The 22,264-nt window shown below is 37.4% G+C and overlaps 1 protein-coding gene and 1 long non-coding RNA gene across 11 annotated transcripts in view; one reads left to right on the top strand and one right to left on the bottom strand.

Annotated features, from left to right (window-relative positions):
- Window positions 1–22,264, top strand: part of LDB2 (LIM domain binding 2) — a 375,134-nt gene that overhangs the window by 275,372 nt on the left and 77,498 nt on the right. For all 10 annotated transcript variants that reach the window (XM_038533315.1, XM_038533313.1, XM_038533316.1 and 7 more), the window contains exon 3: window positions 17,207–17,379. In XM_038533315.1, coding sequence (XP_038389243.1) covers window positions 17,207–17,379 — 173 coding nt within the window. The remainder of the gene's footprint in view (window positions 1–17,206; window positions 17,380–22,264) is intronic.
- Window positions 7,035–21,073, bottom strand: LOC106558635. The gene is made up of 3 exons (XR_005357188.1): window positions 20,941–21,073; window positions 13,669–13,833; window positions 7,035–7,546 (listed from the first exon to the last, which is right to left on the bottom strand). It is a non-coding gene; the product is annotated as an uncharacterized LOC106558635 (long non-coding RNA).

Below are 22,264 nucleotides of genomic sequence, written 5' to 3' on the forward strand. Positions count from 1 at the left end.
GATCCCTGAAATGCTTATTCTTGATATTTTTTATCTACTATCTTGATTTTTTATCTTTCATAATTTTCTCTACTATTCACTTCTCTGGTAAAAGGAGAAAAAAGAATAAAATCTTCTCAGAGTTCTATGCAGCCAGAAAAAAAAAAAATCAAAGATATCCACCAGCAGCTTGCAAAAACAAGAGGTAGTTCTGGAGGTTATAAAACATATGCTTGACAACTGATATTATCCACTAGCGAGATATTGTTCATATCTGCACAGCCTGAAATTGCACGAATGATCACCCTGGTTATCAATTCATACATGCTCACAATGGCCTGGTGGCTCTGGGAATTACCTTCTTGGATTACTGCAAATCCCTCATCTCCAACAAATTCATCATGCAAAGTCCCCACTATAATGAACCTTGGGTAAAGCTCAGCATTCAATTGTATTTTAACATGTTAAGTGGAGTGTGGGTAGTCTCAGAAAGAGAACAATTTGGGGATGTTAGAAAAGAGACTTCACCTTTCAGATCTGTTTCCCACAATTATCTTGCCACTCAGGCCCACTGCAGTCTCGGTTATTTAATATTGAAGTATCCACCCTCTCTGCAGAAGTGCCACAAGGGGAGGCTCTCACTTGGTGGTATTTAGTTCCCTTGTCAGGACCTGCACCCTGGAGTAGTCGGCAGGGTAAACTGTGCAGAGTTTCTGGCAGCATGGACGTGGCCAGCATGTTACCTAGTTGTTAGTAACAGCATGAGGGAACTTTTGCTTTTGTTTTGTTTTCTAGGAACCCCATCCATTCTCTTGGTAACCCATTGTGGAGGGATCTGTGATAACTGGAGGCTATGAGAGACCGCACTCTAGTACTTTACGCCATGGTCATTTTCATCCCTGTTGAACAGAGCAAACTATAACATACCAAACACAACTTCATGTCACATTCACTCAACTGAATGTGTGTGTACATGTGTGCATATACATGTATCATATACAAACACATACACACCCATACACACACACACACACACACACACATATATTTATGGAGGCGGCTGTTATTGCATGCTGGGTGCTCTAATAAGTCCTACGGATACAACTGTAAAATGTGGCACATGTGGCATCTATTTTCATGGAGCCTGCATACTAAAAGGACAAAAAGACAATTCCTATCAGGCGAAGGGTCTCAGGGTATGGTTTGGGGATCGTTGGCATTTAAAGCACCTCAGATATACTCATTACAAATTCCAGACCTTGATCTCATCCCAGTCCTACTGTGGAGATCGGAGAAGGCACCTGGGAAGAGGTACTTCCCAAGTTGGGAGTTGAAGAAGAGAAGAAGTTATCAAGAAAGGAATAAAGGAAGGAAGAAGAACCAGAAAGACTGCGCAGCAGAGGAAAGCCAGAGAGACTATGGGGAGATTTTTCAAAACATACAGCCCTTAGTAACTAAGAGACTCCATAAATAGAGACCAGTGTGGTGCTTCCTCCATTTGTAATGCTTCTAGAGCAAAGGAAGACAAGGTTTTCCTTGGCAACCTGATAAACTACATACATTAGTTCCATTTCCTCTTCCTGTGCTTACTACTTTCCAATAGTGACAAGACCATAGAAACCTGAACAGTTGTTTGGACATTTTGCAAGATCCAGACATCGGATCTGGAACCTTCCTGGTACTCTTAGGAACAGAATCTCTGATTTTATGCCAGTCACTACAGTTACCACCAGTGAAGTGGATGGCTTCATATTTCCTATACAGAACCAAGGATGTCTCCAGAGAGTGAAATTTCAAACACCTCCAAACCGATGGCCCATTTCTCCACTGGGTGTTACCTTCTTCTTAATTTTATGTTTGTTCAGGATCCAGGTTACTGAGGTCAATTAAAGTCAGGAGGCGATGTCGGCTTGATTTAGTAAAATTGGATTCTTTGTCTGCCTTGGGTTTATCTCCTTGGGCTGGGTTGTCGTTTGAATTTTATGTTTTTGTCCTTATTTCTTCCAACCATTTTTTTTTTCCTCAGGAAGGGTTTTCAGTGCTAGGCTCGCTCTATCTGTTTGCAGGGAAGGTGTTTGTTTCTATAAAGTGCCTGTCCCGTCTGATCTCCATCATCTTTATGGTCTTCATTCTGTCACTGCGGCTCATGTCTGGCCGTGGTTTGTTATGTTTTGACAGGAGTTTGTTATAAAGCTGGGGATCACGTCTCCAGCTTTTGCCTTTCAAACTTTCTTCTTTACGGTAGCCATAAACCCATGCTGCTAAAATGTTCCAAGAAGGGGGTGAAATTCTGATAACAAAAGCCTTGGGGGTAAAGAAGGGGGGGGAGGGTGAGAGGGAGGGAGAAATATTTTGAAGAGATGTTAAAGTAGCAAGGTACATACTGGCAGTCATTCAAATGCAAACAAAGAGAATTCATACAAATTCCAGAGGTTTGAGAAAACAGAGAAAGGCAGGAGCAATGTACCTGGGTTAACCTGCCCTGCTGTTTTTAATCTTTGGAATCTTGGACAAGTCAGGAACTGCGGACTAGTAAATGAAATTAGTCCTGGGTTTGCTAGAAAGGAAGAAAGCACAGTGTGAGGACCATGCACTGACATCTATAAATCTTCTAGCAGCCATCTTGCACATTCATTTTTTAAAATCCTTCGAATTATCGTGTTTTTCGGTGTATAGATGGTGGAATGTAGACAAGATGTATGTGATCTTTGATATGGTGTCTGTATTTTAACCTTTCTTCTCTACCTCAGAAAATAGTTATTGAATACTTGCTGTATGCAAAGCCCTAAATGTGCATCTCCAGCTGGTAAAGTCTATTGAGCATGGCTATGTCTTAGGAGCTTGGCTAGACACTCAGTGTACTTCTTCTGTTCCAATGAATCCTCAAGGTTATTGAGAAAGAAAAGAATATTATTCCTATGGAACTAGCATATGACCAGCCATCTAGGTACATAGTGCATGTGTATTTATGTGGGGGCTCTGGGTGAGAGGTTGCAGATATAAAGGACAAGTAGGTTCATTCCCATTAACTGTCCTAAACCATGGCTCCCTATAACAGCAGAAGTGGGATTTGGCTCCTGTTTGTCTGATTCCAAGCCTGTGTTTCTTGCACTATCCCAGGCTGATTCCTCTCTAGCCACCTAATGGGTAAGAGGGTGGAAGAGAGCAGAGCCAGCTCATTTTATAGGGAAGTCTGGGGACCTTTTACTTGAGCAGTCAGCAAGGTCTGTATCCCTGATTTCCTAGCCCTGGGAAATAGCAAAAGGCACCATCTCTGGCATAGGAGATGCCTCCAAATCCCAATTGCAACCATCATGCACCTCCAATGCAGCAGCAAGTCACTCACCAAATGATTTCTGGTAGCCTTGTCTCCCTGACCCACGAGCTTCACTCATGCACAGGAGCTTGGCCAAGGATTTACATGGTCCTGGCTCTTCTCCTCCCTTCCTTGCACTGCCCACCACTCACCCTCAGTGCCTCCCCATACATTAAGTTGGTTCTTCTCCTGCACCTCTGCTTGGGAATATGCCTACCTTTCCTTCCTTCCATTTGCCCTCTGTCTTCCATACTTTCTTCCTCTCTTTCTAGATTTTATTCACTCTGTGTTGAGCACACACTCAATACTCAGGTATGCTCATGTTATTTAATTCTTATGGCAAGCTAATAAGAATAATAATAAAGGTAAAATAATATAATAACTACTATCAATGTCTTAATGTGCCCCCATGCAAAGTGCAGCCAGTCAATAACTATTTGCTAAGTGCCTACTACATGTTCCACATTGCTTTTGGTCCTGAGAATATGGCCAGGAGCAAACAGACACCATTCCTCCCTTCTTTGAGCTTGTATTCTTGTGAAGAAGCAGGTAACATACCAAAATAACATCATATGAGGAGTGATGATTGTTATGAAGAAAAATTAATTAGAATATGGGTATAGAGTTTAGCCAGAGGCAAGAGCATTTTGTGGATGATTCTGTGTTGTCTGTAGGACCTCCCTATGAGGCTGACACAGTTCTCATCCTCATTTGACAGAAGGGAAATCTGAGGCTTGAGTAATTAAGCAATCTGCCCAAAGTCACACAGTTGCTGTGGGACAGAGCTTGGATTTGAGTCCAGGTGGGAGTGGCTCCAATTCCACACTCTTGACCCTGGGGCCCTTCTCCTGGGAGGAGGTCAGGCCTAGTGAGGCCTGGGAAGAGCAAGGCCAGAAGCATCCCTGGACCTTTTCTATCAGTTCTTAATAGTGACAGAGGAGAAAGGGGGAACAGAGAGAAGCCAGAGCCATGCCCATCCAGATGCATGTGGTTCAGTAGATGTAGGACACTTCTTATCTCCAAAAAAGAGGACCACCTCTCCTCCCAAAGGCAATGGAGTACAGAGGCCATAAGTGTCATTTCATATTGGGGAAAGGAGCCACAGTCCTCTCACTGAAAGGAAACGGGAGTTTCAGAGAAGAGACTGCCACATAGTGGTGGATCCTGATGGGGGTTCTTGATGCTGTTAGACCCAGGAGGAATGTTACAGGTGTGTGCAAGCGCTGGAAACCAGGCTGGCACCAAGGCTCAGGCAAACCAGACCCATTCCAGAACCCAGAGAATTCCCAGAGGCTTCCTTCTCTTGCCTAAGTTTTTCTGAAAATCTGCACACAGCATGTGAGACTCCAACAGCTGGCGCCCATGCGGCTTTATCAAACTTGGGTGGGTGCGTTTTGGCTGTTAAGTCCTGCTGCCAGAAAGACTATGCAACATTTAATTCACTGTCAGAATGGTTGTTCCTTTTCTTGTAGACACAATCTGAGGGTCAGAAGCACAGCCCCCAGTGGACTTCTGTGGAATGTGAAGCTGACCCTCTTTTACTATTTCTCGTTTCCAAGGATTTTACTTCCTTGTAAAGTGCCCCTGGAATGCTGACTTGGCGTGCAAATGGAGTCAGTCTCTTTCTCTCTCTCTCTCTCTCTTTCTTTCTTTCTTTCTTGCTCTTTCTCTCTCTCCTTAAAGAAGTGTCCTTTTTTATGGACTTCAGATGTTTATAAATTGTACACACAGATAAAATAAGGAAGAAGCCCCTTCAAACTAAGTAGTCTCCTCAGATGGGGCACTTTTTTTTTTTTTTTTTACCTGCAAAACTCAAAATTAACCTTAATCCCAAGATGAGTCTTTTGAAATGATTAGTTTCTAATCTTTAATTATCAGGATTAGAGCATTCAGATGTGAACATTCCAGATATGGGGCCCCAAAACCTCATTTTCTCCTTCTTGTGGTTTTGATTCTCTGGCCCAAAACTCTGAAAAGTGGCTTTGCCTCTGCATTAGAAACCCGCATGTGTGCATAACCAGCTTGAGCTTGGCAGATTGTCTAAACAGAGATGCCAAGTCCACGTTCATCCATGTGCCAAACATCTCTTAAGTAGCTGTTTACATCATGAATGTGCTATGGTACTGAAATGATCAGGGAATGTTCCCTGCCTTCAGGGAACTGCAGTCACTGAAGGAAAGACAATAAAATTGGTGATTCCAGTGCAGCAGGGTAAGTCACATGGAATATGCAGAAAGAAATGTTATGAGAGTGATGACTTTCACTCGTGCTTAGCAACATCGGCCTCTGCTCAGCACTTCACACGCATGATGATGTTATGATTACTTGTAGCTGCTCGCTGAATTAGTGACTTTTCTATTACTGTTTGACAAAGAAACTGGTGTATAAAAGAGCATAAATCATTTGTCCAAGGTCACCCAGTGAGTAAATGACACAGCCAGTAAATAAATCCAGAAGTTTCACTGTGGACCCAAGTTTGTAATCAGTTGCTCAGCCAGAGGACAGGTGCTTTAGATGAGGTATGAGGATGCCTAAGATACGAGATGAAGTAGAAGATGGGGGGTCTAGGACCTGTGAGACAGAGGATGCTTCAGGGGCAAAAGTTTTGAGGAGCCCAGTGGAGGAAACACTGTGGAAGTGGATCAGATTGAAGTGGAGTCAAGAGAAAGATGGTAGAGAAAGCCCATTTGTTATTTTAATTCTATAAACCTTTCCCTTGACTTCAAAATCCACTTTAAAAGGTTATATTTTATTAGCTTCTATTTTAGTGACCACTTAACACCGTAGAGGAAACGTCTTGTGCAGTATCTAGCCCAGAGAAAGGGCCCCATTCTGCACAAGTCTGCGTCTCTCTGTAGGGAGGAAGTCATCTCTTGCCGTTCATTGCTAAGGATGGCCAAGCCCTGCTTTCTATTAAGTTTGGAATCACACACATTTGTCTGTTTCTCTGGCAACATTTCTCTCACTCCATTGAATTGTGCGGATATTAAAACACAAAATGAAATGACTTGCGGTATCCCTGTGGGTTTGGGTTTGAGAAGGCCCAATAAATCATATTGAAATAATTTTGTAAGAATTCTTGAAGTTTGGTACCTTTGAAAAATCAAGGAATGAAGTCTTTCTCAATTCTCTTTCCTGGAGCCATTTTTTTCCTTTAGGTGAGTGAATGGGTTTGGGGTGAAAAAAAAAATAAACAAAAACAAAAACAAAAACAAAACCCCTGCAAACCACCTGAAAACATCAAATGTGGATGATTCACCCAGAGTAATAACCACATGAGGTGGATCAACTGTTTAATTTCACCATCAGCATGTAGATAAAGCTTTGAGGACTTGAATACTGTCATTGTCCCTTTGTAAGGGGCATACTTTGTGACCTGAATGGCAAAATAAAATAAAATAAATAAATAAATGTAAAACTTGACAATATTCAGTGTTGGTGAAGTCGTGAGTCAAACATGTACTATATATATCTTTTCCTCTTTCAGCATCTACCCTGTGGGACGTGCTGAAAAATAATCCCTGCATCCCTCACCATGAGAATGTCTAAATAACCTGTAAAATAGCTATCCTCTGGAATATGATGCAGGGTTTAAAATCAATCAATTAACCATAGAGCTCAAAAATATATCATTGAGTGAAAAAAGACAAATTCCATATAGATACATTTATTATGATAACTTCTGTGTAAAACAAGACAGAAAGTACTCACACAAAATGATATGTGTTTTCTATGGGTACAAATATATGAAGATAAATGTATAATTTAAAAATCTAGAAGGCTATGCAACATACCGATAACAAAGGTAACCTAGGAAGGGGTGAAGTCACTGACATTGGTGGGTGCAAGGAAGGTGCTCACGGAAACTTTAGACTTAGCAATTGTATTAATCAACCCTGGCAGCTCAGACAAATTAATTTTGAAATTTCAATGGCCTAACACAATAGAAAAGTGGATTTTGCTTCAAAGTCCAAAAGGGTTTTCCCAATATGTAGCAGCTGTCCTTCTGGTAGCAATTCAGTGACCCAAAGCTCCTCCTGTCTCCTGGCTCTTCCATCCATGAGGTTCCATGGAATCCCTTGCAGTCTGCAGCATCTGGTCACTGGGAAGAGTGTGCCAGTTACACACAGAATGATTTTACTTGTCATGTCCAGACATTTAATTTTCCTTCTTGATGTCTTCTTGGTTGGAAAAAATGAAAACAATGGAAATGTCCCCGGACACTGGCTACCACTCACCACATGGCAGCACCTAACCAAAAGGGAATTTAGAAAGTGAGATCTGACTCTGCCTAGAAAAAGATATCAGAGCTAGTAAACTGTGAGTTTCTGCAACAGTCATATGTTAATTTTTGCATGTGTATCACTTGTGTAATTTAAAAATTAATAAAAATCAAATGTGGGCATAAAAATAAACCAATGTTGGTTGATTAAAAACAACAAGCATTCTATTTTATCCCACCCTGGCTCCAGGTAGCTATGCAGTTTTACTTCTCTGGCTATCACATTCCTCCACAGTAAAATGAGGGTGTGGAATATAATCATGAACAACCTAATTACATTTATTAAATAATTGTTAGTATTTTGTATTATATTTTTTCCACATATGTTAAGTGCTATTCATAATTACTAATCAGGAGCTAATCAGTATCATCATGAGTTGAGTTCATTCCTACTCAAATCACAGAAACACAAGCGTAGTCTTTGTTTTAATGGTATTCTTGAAATATGGAACTTATCTAGGGTACATTTTAAAATCTAAAGAAGCCCATTGGAACTGGAAAATGCTACTGGGAATCACCAGACACTAAACCTGAGGTCTTCTCTGACTCTAACATTTCAATTTTGTAGCTAAGATAGTGCCTTATAGAGGACATCACTTACATGGATATTTGTTAAAGGAATGAATAAATCCATCAGTTGAATTTATGCAAAATTTTATACAAAAATGTATGTTTGTACGTGTGCATAAGAGAGAGCAAGATTTATACTGAGTAAAAGCATTATTCAATAATTGAAAATATACTAATAAATAGCTTTCTAAGGGAAATTAGACCACCAATTCAGTAGTAACTGAGAAGGCATTTAATCAAATTAAATATCCATCAGTATATAAAAAAAGGAAAATCATAAAAACAAAGATTAGAAAAATAATTTGATTTTCTTTCCATTATAAGTAAAATGATCTGATCTCAAATCAACATATAGTACTTCCCCTAATCTGAGAGGCATTCCCTAAAAAATTGAGGGGGAAAAAAGAAATCCTACTATTTCCCTCATTATTTAGTACTTTTTCCTAGAAGTTCTCTTCTAACTATTGCAATAGGATGGAAAGTAATGATATAAATATATTGGAAAAAAAGAAAGGAACAAAACTATCCATATTTGGGAATGATAGATTTCTTCACCTAGAAAACTTGCAAAATTCTTCCAAAAAACTATTAAAATTAATAAGAACATCCTATTAAATATCTGTGTTCCCAAGTAGAAATATAATGAAAAAATTGCATTATCCATTCAGCATACCTAAAATATTTAAGAATTATCTTAACAAGGAAGTTAGCTACTTAAATATAGAAAACTACAGAATTATTTTATGGTTGAGATATAGACTTAAATGGATAAACATTTCATGTTCCTGTATGGGAAGATTGGGTATTTTAAAGCTGCCAACTCTTTCTTAGTAAATCAAATTGAATTTAAATTAACCTTCTTCCAACTTTGGAGTCAGAGAGAGGGGGGAATTTGACAAAATTATCCTAAGGTTCATCTTGAAGAATAGAATATCATTATAAAACTGTTTTTTTATATATATATTTATTTTTTATTGGTGTTCAATTTGAAAAATGTTGAAATAAAAATCATACAGAGGAAAGAAGCAAATCTATTTGGATGTAAACTGCATGCTATGGTTTGGATAACTAAAAGAATATCGTACTATCACAGGAAGATAGTGAGACAAGTCTATGTAATGGAGTAGTTCATCCAGACAAGACTGTCGAAGGTATAAATATATAATAGTTGGCCTAGGCAGCAGCCCAAATCATGGGAAGTGTGTTACACTCCCTAATACAATTCTGTTCCCTTGGTCCCCTGTGCCTGACTGACGTCTATTCATCCTTTAGCTTAGATCTTACTCTTATACCTTACTGACCTGGCACCAGCCATAAGGTATCAGTAACTAGAGCATGGCCTTCTTCTGTGAATCAGTAAAGGATTTCAATTTCATACCCAAAATATGTTGACTCATGGCAAGAGGTCCAGCCATGGCTGTGGACCATTCTCGCTCTATGCTATGGTCAGTACCTTGGATAAAGGATGAAAGAATTTTCCTCACAATGAAAGGCATACAGGAAATAACAGGAAATACCCTGTTGTATGGCTGACAGAATCAGAACCCAATATTCCCTGAATATGCCAAAGTACTTGCTGAATTAAATGAGATGAAATGAGACACACTCACCTGGAAATTTCTACAATTTGATCCAAAGCTCCCTAAGAGCAAGATGGGTTCAACCATAGTCCTCAGTATCTTTCTAGCACCTAGTGCAAGGTGGTATGGCTAAAGTGTTAGTTCATCATTAAAATGTTTGATAGGTAGAAAATGGAAGACAAAAACACCAATTAGATTTCGTGAAGGATCAAATATTTTTTTATGGAGTTTTGGGATTTTCTTGGCAGATGGATAACACGTTTAAGAAGAATAGGATATGGAGCACCTATGTGGCTTAGTGGGTCAAGCTTCTGACTTTGGCTCAGATCATGATCCCAAGGTCTTGGGATTGAGCCCCGAGGTGAGCTCCTGGCTCATCAGCAGAGTCTGCTTCTCCCTCTTTCTCTGTCCCTCCCCTGGCTGGTGTTTACACACTCTCTCTCAAATAAATAAATAAATAAATAAAATATTTTTAAAAATATATTCATAGGATCTTAAACTTGGCTAAAAATGTCCAGTGAGATCTCTTGCACTAAAGAATAGATCACAAAAAAAAAAAAAAAAGAAAGAAAAGAAAAGAATAGATCACAAGCCATTTGCCATGGCCTAGAAAGCTCCACATCATCTGGTCTTGCCTCTTTTTTTCTGAGCTCATCTGTTATCTCATTCTCTTGGCTGTGCACCTGCCACACTGCCTTCTTCCTGATACTATGAGACACCAAGCTCATTCAACCTAAACTCATTCCTATCCTAGGGCTTTTGCCCTTGCTAGTGCCTTCGCCAGGACCACTTTTTTCCCTGATCTTCACATGGCCCTTTGCAGTCAGGATCAGCTCCATTACCACCTCCTACTGCAGCCTTCCAGGCCAGCCAGTCGAAACCAGCTTGCCCTCCCGACCACCAAGTTTATTCTTTCTCCATCGCCTGCTGTTAATGTCCAGCCCCTAGAACAATGTCTGGCTCCTAGTTGGTACTTAATAATCATATATTAAGTGAATGAATCTTTGAAATAGTAAAAGAGGTAATCAGAAAGAAGATATTTATTTATTTATTTTAAAGATTTTATTTATTTATTCATGAAAAACACAGAAAGAGAGAGAGAGAGGCAGAGACACAGGCAGAGGGAGAAGCAGGCTCCATGCAGGGAGCCTGACGTAGGACTCGATCCCAGATCTCCAGGATCAGGCCTGGAGCTGAAGGCAGGCACTAAACCGCTGAGTCACCTGGGCTGCCCAGAAAGAAGATATTTAAATCAAATTGTTTTGGTTGCAAAAAGAAGTAAACGGTGTTGGCATTAAAAGATATGTTAATAAAAGATTTCAAATGTCAACTTATGAAAGTAAAGTACGTTTGTTTGACCTGCTTTCTCTTCAGGGCAAAAGAATTTGCTTTGAACCTCTAACACTCCCATTTAATTTTAAGCATGTTTTATTTACTTTGTTTTGGCTATTTATAATGGTTATTTACTATAAATGAAATCTCCAGTATTGTTTATTTCACTACTAGGAGCACCTCCATTTACATGTTAGTATAATGCATTCACTGATTTCTGAATACATGTAAGTTTAAGTTTAATGAATCTTTGTGTTAATTATTTACCTCAGTAGTAGAATTTCCCTGTGGATTTCTGAGGTACTGCAGCCTTAGAACAACTATATAAAACAATCCAGATTCAGACAACCAATTTATCCTTATCATATTTATCAAAAAGTTTTTTAAGACTAGAGTAATTGACGATTTTATTATAATTAACTTTGCCTAATTAAAAACACAAACGTGTGGTTATATACTTTTCTCTTTCCAATGAAGAGAAAAATCATTAGTTAAGGAATTGCCAAATGTTAAGTGGCACTAATACTAATACATCTTCTTATTCCACATTTTAATTATGGTTCTCAACTCTTTTCAATTTTTTGAAGTGAATTGTCTTTGGAAGATAGAAATTACAGGCATTTAGAATAGCAAATGATCACCCCAAAATAAAAAAGTCATAACATTAGACAGTATTTTCTCAAAAGACTTGGAGAAATTCAGAGTACTTGAGATCTACATATTAGATTCTGCAGTTTGGCAAGGGTATTTACACCTAATAAGCTATTAGAGAATTAGAGAGTCTCAAGATAAGGAGTAATTGCTATGTTGATTTGCCTAGAAGTGTTCAAGTATGTTTGTTTCACCACAAGCTTACCAGGTTTTTGTTTTAATCTTTTTATTATTATTGTATTTTGTAATTTGATTACTGGTTTGAACATTTTCCCATATGATTATTTTCTACTGATAATCTCTTTCATCTGAACTGCCTATACACATTCTTGAGAGCTTAAGAAAAACATTTCATAATGATTAATAGACATGAAATGCTCAAAAAAACCCAGATGTACAGTAGTGTATATCTTCTCAATGATTAAGAGTACTCAGCATGTACCATTTGGTTTCTAAATGGGGGGAAATTAGTTAATATCTACAAATATCCTATAGACATTCTGATATCCACAAGTAATAACCATGAGAAAAGATGGGCATTAGATACTGCTCCCCAGCACCATCAGCCTACCAACACCAATAGTAAGAACTTCTGGAAAATGGGGGTTGATGGTTTGGAACAAAACAAAACAGCAACAAACCTCGCAAGAAACTGGAATTTAGAGCTTAATATCTAAATTAACTATGAGTAAACTTTTAGCTATCTCTAAATGTTTACCTATAATGTAGAATATAATTTAGGCATTCTTTATACACCTTTCAAGCTCTTGAATAATTTAATTTGTCATTTTCTTGTCTTTCAAAAAAATACACACATATATATATATATATATATATATATATATATATATATATAATATGCTGTATTACACTTCCCTATATTTCACTCACAGAAAATCTTCTTGTGCTATCATGCTCCCATACTTCCTCTTCCCAACTTTTGGAACTTTGACCTAAATGTGTTAGAAAAATGGGATTTCTTTTATAATCTACTATAGTTTTGGGGATCCCTGGGTGGCGCAGCGGTTTGGTGCCTGCCTTTGGCCCAGGGCGTGATCCTGGAGACCCCGGATCGAATCCCACATCGGGCTCCCGGTGCATGGAGCCTGCTTCTCCCTCTGCCTGTGTCTCTGCCTCTCTCCCTCTGTGTGTCTACCATAAATGAATAAATAAAATCTTTAAAAAAAAAAATAATCTACTATAGTTTTAATCTATTTGAGAATATTTGAAGATGTAATCATTTTCATGGGACCACAATGTAGATTTAGGTATATCAATATTTAAATTGTTTTTAATTCCAAGGATTAACATATAAATGTAAAGTGTAAATGTGGCATGTGAATATGACACTATAAAATGTGAATAGATTCAGAATTGGTGTGCCTGATGCATTAAGGGACCACTGAATCTAACCCTGAAGTAGTCACTGTAAAGTCATGTATATTAGGCTGTGCAGTGTGGTTGCATGATTTACTAAATTAAAAGGACACTTTAATCTTCTTGTGCTTCAAAAATAATAAAGTTGTATGTTAAAATCAGGATTCAGAAGAAACTGGACAAGAAAGAGTTCAATATCACAAATTCATTTTTCTATTATCACATTGTATTATAGATACATATTTGTTAACTCTCTTATTAGAAGTGAGTTTGAAAGACAGGGACAAAAATCCAGCGCCTATCACGGAGCTTTATGCCTACTCTGGGCTCAGTAGATGTTTATAGAAGAAATCAATGAATGAGTTATAGAGTGATTTCCTTAACTTAAGTACATGTGATTTTTTTTTTCTGGTTATTTGTCCCCTTCACTACACATTATCTATATATTGCTTGTCATGTGTGTATTATATTTTGTAAATACTCCCCTGTAGAACAAAAACTCTTTGGCAAAGATTGCCTCTGTGGAATAATGATGCCCAAAAATGTCCAGTCCTAATCCTTGGCACCTGTGAATATGTTACCTTGTGATGGTAGATTATCCTGGATTATTTGGGTGAGTCCAGTGCAATCACAAATGTCCTGAAGAGTGGAAGGGGGAGGCAGACGAGGAAGTCTTCAACAGCTATCGCTGGCTTGGGTGATATAGGAAGGGGACATAGCCAAGGGAAGCAGCCAGTCTCTAAATGCTAGAAAAAGCAAAGAAACAGATTCTTCCTTAGAGCCTTTAGAAAGAAACACAGCCCCACTGACACCTTGATTTTAGCTCAGCAAGACCCATGTCAGATTGTCAGGAACTATGGGATAATCAATAAAGAGAGTTTAAGCCATTAAGTTTGTAGTAATTTGTTACAGCAGGAATAGAAAAATTAATACAGTCTCTGACACACCCTTTGTATCCCCTTCAGTGACACAGGATGTTGCACAAAAAGACTCAGGTATCTCTTGTAGTTCATTTTTCTCATCGCTTCTTTTTTCACATTACTGTTTGTTACCCCATTCCATGCCAGAGTGGGACAGCCTCAATCAGGATTTGTCTGTTTGCAAATGACAGAAAGCTAACACAAACTCTCTTAAGCAAAAGAGGCACAAGATGTACATCTCAAATAAGCGGGAACTCTAAGGGATGGAACTGGGATTCAGTCCTAACTATGCTGAGGTCCTAAATCAGTCCACAAAGATTCTCTGTCTCTCTAATCTGCTTTCCTTTCTATGCAAGCTTCCATGTTTCTATAATTCACATTTTTAGTGGAAAGATTGTCCTCTTTGGCTTTCAGGAAAGGATTCTTATTTACCCATCTTAGTAGCATAGGAGGATGGAAGGGTACTATGATTATCCATTGTTGCATTAAAAACTTGCTGGCTAAAAGTACAAACATTTATTCTATTTACTCATGATTCTGCAATTTGAGCAAAGCTTATAGGAGACAGCTCCTTTCCACTTCACTTGACACCAGCCCGAGCCAGCTAACTGGAGGGCAAGGATTCACTTCCAAGATGGCCTCACTCCTGCAAGTTGGTGCTGGCTGTTTGCTGGTAGCTCAGCTGAGGTTATCAGCTGGGAAGACTTAAGTTCTTCATGTGTCTGTTCCAGATGTCTGCTTCTCACAGTATGGCAGTCTTAGAGTAGTTGAACTTTATACACACTGGCTTCCCACCCAAGTGCAAAGTGGAAGTTTCTTTAGTCCTTTTTAACATTTAGCCCCAAACTGACACAAGGTCACTTGTGCCACATTTTGTGGATTAAAGTGGATCACAGAGCCCTGTCCAGATTTGAGGAGAGGGGACTGCATCCACAAAGATGTGAATGCTGTTGTTATGGTTCACTGGGGCCACCAGTAACTGTCTACCACAGTAGATAGTGGAGCTTTTGAGTGATAATCCCCACAAGACCATGGGGGAAATAAATTGTAAGGGCTATCCCACAAAGCAAAGGGGCTGAACACAAACCTCCCTCAGGTAGCTCTCACAATTAGTTCCAAGAGTGGTAGAAAATATTAAATAAAGCAAAGCTGCATTTCCCTCTAAATATATTTACTATATAGTTTGTACATTTTCAGGGGTTGGAGAGGTAATTAAAAATTTAGGTTTACAGTTAAGAAGTTGCAAACTTTTTCCCTGTTCAATTTGTTTATTCTATGAATGAAAATGATGATAATATATAGCAGATACTACTACAAAGGAATTAAATGGTGCAGGATTCATGATGAATAAACTATAATGTGGCTAATCCAGTGGTGTTTATTTGCAGTAACCTTTTTAATGTGACAATTCCTTGGAAATCATAGTGAAATATTTTCACCCTACATCTACATTTTTATGGTTTGTATTTATTCTTCACAGTACAGATCCCAAAATGTCAAATTACTAGAGCTGTTTTATGGAAATTAGTTTTAGGTTAGAATATTTGAAATGCATTAAATTAATTTTATCTGTTTAGCAAAGTACAATAAGGTTTTTCGCATTAACAAAGTTTTCTTTATGATATCGGCTGTGTGTATGTTTAAAGACATGGTGGACTCAAATCTTGTTTGAATTTTATATTTAGCAAATGAACATGCACTGTTGGGGATTAAACAGTATTTGGAAAATGTATGCATAAGGATTATTTAGAATGGAATTGCCAAAAATCCTGGAATATTTAATACACACTTGTTGATTGATTTTACTGCAATAAATATGAAGCAATAACAACTATATAAATTATTCAGAAACTAGTCATCCACAGCAGGATTCTTTAGAGATTACTTCAGAAAACAGTTTGGCAGGATATTCTTTTTATAGTTTTTTCTTTTTTTTTTTTTCCAAATCCATGTACAAAAGAGATATAGATCCATATGGAATGGATTAACATTGATTCTTTTAAAATGAAATTAAACATTTTAAAATGTTCAAGTGAAGATTGTATGATCTTTCCTACTAAAGCTCTCTTTGGTAATTTATTTATCTTAAATATTATTTTTGTCTTTCAGGAGGCATTATATAGCGAATGTAAGAGATTTATTAAAAACCTTGGATCGCTTGAGAGTGCTTTAGTACTTTGCCTCAAAATCTGCACATAGGCAAAATTCCTGATATTATGAGTTGGGATTTTCAGTTTAAGAGGATTTAAAATCTCTGCTAAAGCAAGGGCTTGTTAGGTGTTTCTAAGCATCATATATCAGAGAGACACAGCTACTTACCAATCGTTCAAACTAAAATGGGGCAGGACAGGACACATGGAATCAAAGAGACCAATTTAGACCAAATAGAAGGTATCAGGTTCTCTTAAAATTGGTCTTTTGTTCTAGAAAGATATCCTGCTCCAGAAGCAGATAGAATAATCAATATTTACTTAGGTATGGACCTCTTTGTATATGCAGATCCAGATCACTTTTTAAAGATTCTCAAGCAGTAAAGCAGTTGGAGACATAGTATTGAAAAGAGTAAATGTTTGCACATTTGGAGTTAGAGATCCCAATTATCTACTTATAAGTCGTGTGACTTTGACAAAGTCTTAATGACCTTTTTTGTTTTTTGCATAATAATCCTTTTGGGTTCCAGTTCCCTACTATCTTGAGGTTGTTCTGAAGATCCAATTAAAGAATGCCAAAGTACTTTACACATTGCAAAGCATTACATTATCAAAATTTAGATTATGACTATTATTACTAATAAAACATGATTAGATGACTGGCCTATAAGCAATTCACTGAAAAATCCAAGTAGATTGGATGTGTTTTATTTTTTTAAAAATATATTCATTTAAAGGACACTTGAGATCCAAAGTAGTTAATACTTTTGTTCCCTTTTTTAACGTGGTTATCCTTACATCACTGACTTTCAATGGAAACAAAATCTGGAGAGATGAATGTACAAATTTTTGCTGACCAGCTAGGGGTTTTATTTTACTAACTGTAACCTAGGGGTCATGGCAGTTAATAAAAGAAAGAAATTTGCCTCCTGGTATGATTAGTTTCTTGAGATGACTCGTATCCAGTTGGAGGTCTGACAATGGTGTGGGGTCCATGGGGCCGATGGATATTTTTGTTAATTGTTTATTTCTCTGTGTTTCTCTCCCAGCTATCGGCAGGACCCTTATCCCTCGTTATTTTAGCACTGTGTTTGAAGGAGGGGTGACCGACCTGTATTACATCCTCAAACACTCTAAAGAGTCATACCACAACTCATCCATCACAGTGGACTGCGACCAGTGTGCTATGGTCACCCAGCATGGGAAGCCCATGTTTACCAAGGTACAGGACATACTCAGCAATATGACTTGTTCTTCTGTGGGTGTATTAAAGGATAATAATTATGATTTTCTTCTGGAACTTTGAACTGATTTCTCACTTCTCAGATACTTGCATTGCTATGAGATAATCTCTTCTGTTTGTGACATGGCTAGACTTTTGGTGAACACTGTTCTAAGATGTGTGTGTGTGTGTGTGTGTGTGTGATACAGAGCATATGAATGTCAAATATGATAGATCCTCAAAACTAAGAGTTTTGGCTCCCTGTTAAGCTCAGGTTGCTAAATTAGAATTTTGATTGTTATACAAAGACTTCTACAGCTAAAAGAACATTTTCTTGTTGTTATGTGGTTAGTATTTGTGCTTTGTTTCTAAAATTAAATACTTTTTAAAGCTAAATTCAAATGTTAACAAACGGGAAAAAGCAACCAACTACAAATTAGTTGTAATCTTTAAGGGACATAGAAACATAAAAATATAAATGAAACTAGGGAATTCAGAGTTTCAAATCGATTTCCCCAAATTCTGAAAAGTTCTGTGGTTGGTCAGTCACCAAGTGAACACAGTAGAGCCAAAAGTTGGTTATGAGAAAATGGGGAGGATAGTGGGTAGAGGACCCTGTAACATGACCTTTGAGGCAGAATTCAAGTCCCTATGAAGGATGTAAAGTGAAAGAGAAGAGATAGAGGATCAACATGTTTTCTCTACATTCTACACCTATGACTCTTCCCATCCACTGACAATCAACATGTGGAATATTCCTCTGAGCAAAGACTTTTCTAGAACACTATAGACGATCCCTTTATGTCCTCTCTCAAGTAGCAAACTTAGTAAGAACAAAAATTTAGCAGAAGAATCTGACAAACAGAAGTTTATTTTAATGCACATTCGTTCATTGCATTTTGATGAAGTCTCAACATGAAACTAATTTGTAATATTAATGACAGCAGCTATCTCTTTTAGTTGAAAACACACATGATGATCCTCTATAGTTGAGAAGTTGAATGATCAGGGTTAATTGCAAAAGCCCAAATTACAAGAGTGGGGATGTGTTTGTTACTTGTGTATAGTTTTGCTGAAAGAATAAAAATAAATGTTTATCATTTAAAGTACCCATTGATCTTGTTGGTATAGCTTCATCTTCCCAGTACTCACGAGGATGTAAAAAACCAAAGGCAAAGCAAATGGTGATAAAATGCAAAAGCAAATCACAAATGCCATTGATTTCATGGTATCTTGATTGTGTCAATAGACATTTTAAATGTGGGGCAGGAGTTGGGTTTTTCTTTTTCTGACTTTTTAACAGTTGAACAGAGAAGGAAGGTTGCCTATCAAGGACAAAGAACATTCCCATAATGCGCAGAAGTCCATACTGGGAAGAGAGTTTTGTTACATGGAAAGGAATGATCACCTGGATGATTTCATCTGCGATGTCTCAGTTCATTTTGGAGACCTAAAATATTTACATAATCTTGCATATCAAATGGATAACACAACCTGTTTCAAATGTTATGAAGTCAGAGCCCCATAGAGAAAAGCTTTCTCTGCTAACTCATTATTATTTTGTTTGTTTTGTTTTTTGTCGAAGTTTAGCATTGTTTAGGTAATCAAGAAAAACACACCAATTCCTTATGCCTTAAGGGAAAAAAGAAATCCATGAGAATTAAATAAAATGGCTATAATGAAGAAGCTACTTCCAAAGCCTATAGCCACTGGAAATAAAATGCATTTTGTGGCAACCCTTTTATAAAATGTAAAATATTTTATATAAACATATTTTATAATAAATAATTTTAAAATAACATATATAACATTTTATGTGCATGGAAATATATGATAAAAGGTAGTCCTTTATATTTTCTCAATTTCTTTCTTTTCAGGCCAAAGTTTTTTCATTAATGTGCATAGTCAGCTGCTTTGAAGATAAAAATGCCATATATTCAGGATGAGTTTTTAAATTAAAAAAAAAAAATCCCATTCTTCTGATGAATCAATAAAGTGCCTTTTTTTAATTCGAATCAAGCAAAAGTTTTCCTCTGTTGCAATTTTTCCTTATACAGGAATGCTCCCCTCTTAGATGGAGCAATGGTTGGCTCAGGCATCCAGGGTGGCCACCAGGAAGACCAGAGCAACCTCTTCCTGAACTCAGCTCTTTCAGCCTGAAACTTCCAATTATTCAGGTCACCTCTCACTCTACTCCATGGCAATACATTTCCTAACTCTTATAATGAATATTTCCATACGCTGATGAAAAATACCACTTTCTGGGAAATGCAACTTAACTATGTGGACTTAGTCCAGATGCTAATTATGCACATTTATTTTTAGAAAATTCTAAAAAGTTAATTTCTTCTTCTTCTTCTTTTTTTTTTTTTTTTGCCCCTTGGTTATTATGATACTACCCAAAGAATCCTTCCAGTTTTTCTTTTGTTCTTATATTAATTAAAAATAACCCATCTTCATGTAATAAAAAAATGTGACTATTTAGTATAAAGCAGTAAGCTAATGACCTTACACTATCACAAAGAAAAATATAGTCTGGAAGCTGCTGCTTTATTTTTAAAGGGGAGCCCACTGTACATGGAATTACTTTTTAGCACATTATATGAAGGCAGTATCACGTTGTTCTAATTTAGACTATCAATACACTCTAATTCCCCAAATAGCATTTGACCCAGTGGTTCTGAGTTGCTTTTATGAAAATTTGGTCAACTGGTGAATCAAAAATCAGCCACAGTCCTAATCAACAGTAATATTTAATATTCCTCAGGAGTATCGTGCACATTTTGCAATTTCCTGATCCTAGGAACATTATAGATTATGGATAAATATGTAATTAGAGTTTTAAAACACACATTATGAAGCCTTTCTTTTCTGTATTCAATTTTGAATCAAACTGAAAACAAGGCTTAATAAGCTAAAGAGGAATCACCAAGGTTTTCAGAATCAAAGGCCCTTGAATTATATTTGAGGGTGTGAATACTGGCAGATGCTGAGAGGAGGCCTCTCTGGGGTACACATCGGCTACTTTTAGATTTCCAAACTGTAGTAATAGTTACAGCCATTAATTACCAAACACCCTTATTACTCTATAAACATAGCTAATTCTCTGATCTCGATTATTTATTATGCAATTATTTATTACTGTAGAAAAATACTCTGGAAGTGCCCCAGCCACTTTTCCTATATGAACACTCTTTCATGTCTTTGACATCATTCCTATCCTAGCCTGTCTAAAGCATTATACAACAGGATTTATACATTTCTACCCTTATTCCAACTCCAGTTGAATTAGCATAATATCAATGATCATATTGCTCTAATATATGTATATCTATGCATTTACATCTGCAGTATCTCTACATAAAATACAATGAGCTTTATGCAATTGTTAATTTGAAAGCAGTATTTCATGCATAAAGACCAAGAAAACTAAGTAAACACTTCTACCTAAAAAACACATTTTCTTTCGTAACAGCTCTATGAAAATCATTTGTATTATACAACAGCATGGTCAACATTGGTTTACAATTAGTCAAAGAAAGAAAAGGGTTAAAAAGCTACCGGTTAGTTTGAGAAATGTTCTTTTTTAGTTCTCTTGTTCCTGGCCTAGTCTCAAGCTAGCACGTGATCCGCTGAATGCCTGCCAGCCTCTTTCTTGTTGATCCTCCGGAGACCATCTGTGCTGGGGGCATTGATTAGAGTGTGTCTGCTGGGATTACATCTTTTCTGTTGCCATGCCAACTAATCAGCTGATTTTGGTTACCACAGAAACAAAATGTCAGAGCTCACAGTACGGTAACATGAATTCAGCACAACAGAAAATGTTTTCTTAATTGGGGACCCTTTTGATTTTGGATTCCAAGTGAAAGGCAGCTTTTAAAAAAAGGCCAACTTTAGATAAAAGCTACATTAATTGTATTGATTAAGAGGAATGCACAGAATTTTTCTGAAAAGAGAGAATATTAATTCTCCTTTATAAGCTATGTCTGTTTTTTACCATTTCCAGACAAGGAATATATATATATATATATATATATATATATATATTTTTTTTTTTTTTTTCCCCCCCCTTAGGCACCTCTATTCCATTTGCTGATTGTTGCATGTAAAATAAATCACAAAGCTTTCAGTTTCCTTTAACTTCCATGATGCAGGCAGGAGTCAGGGAGGCCAAATAAGGCTTGGGAGAAGGCCATGGGTTTAACTACCCTGGGGGAGACCAAGGGTGACTGAATTCTCCTCCATTCTTCTGTTTGAGGAAGTCATTTAATTTTCCTTAAAGAAAACACCCAACACAGTCAACTCAGATTCAATTTTAAGGATTCCTCTCTTGCATGTGATATGCTCTGGATAAAGCTGATTTCTTGATTTTGGCTGACAAAGGAGGAGCCCAAGGCTTGTTGCAGCTCTCCCTTTTGTAGACTCACTACAGTTTGATGGCAAGAAGGGTCTTCAACTGGTTTGCTATATCATGGTAAACAGAGAATGCAATTTAACTTGACCTTACAGATCCTCCAATTGAGTAATTCATCAGAAGGACTACATCTATACCTTCTCATTATGAAATTCTATTCCAGTAGAAGTAAACCAGAACCTCCATCTGCCCTGGGTTTGTGGTTCGTAAACACAAAACAAATAGATTAGATTTAAAAAAAAAAAGCATGACATTTAACTGGGCTAATATTTGTTTAAACATCTAATAATCCCCTTTCCTTAAAAAAAAAAAAAAAAGGATTATAGCATCCAAATATCCCTCTACTGTCAAGATATTTCAGCTGTCACTGGCTGACTGCAGTCACCACCCTTTTGTCTGAGCTTTCACTGCAGGTGGCTTCTATCATACTAACACCCCCAGGAGGAATTGTGTGGCTTAATCTCCATGCAA

The sequence above is a fragment of the Canis lupus genome, chromosome 3, assembly GCF_011100685.1.
Source record: "Canis lupus familiaris isolate Mischka breed German Shepherd chromosome 3, alternate assembly UU_Cfam_GSD_1.0, whole genome shotgun sequence".
Lineage (NCBI taxonomy): Eukaryota > Metazoa > Chordata > Mammalia > Carnivora > Canidae > Canis > Canis lupus.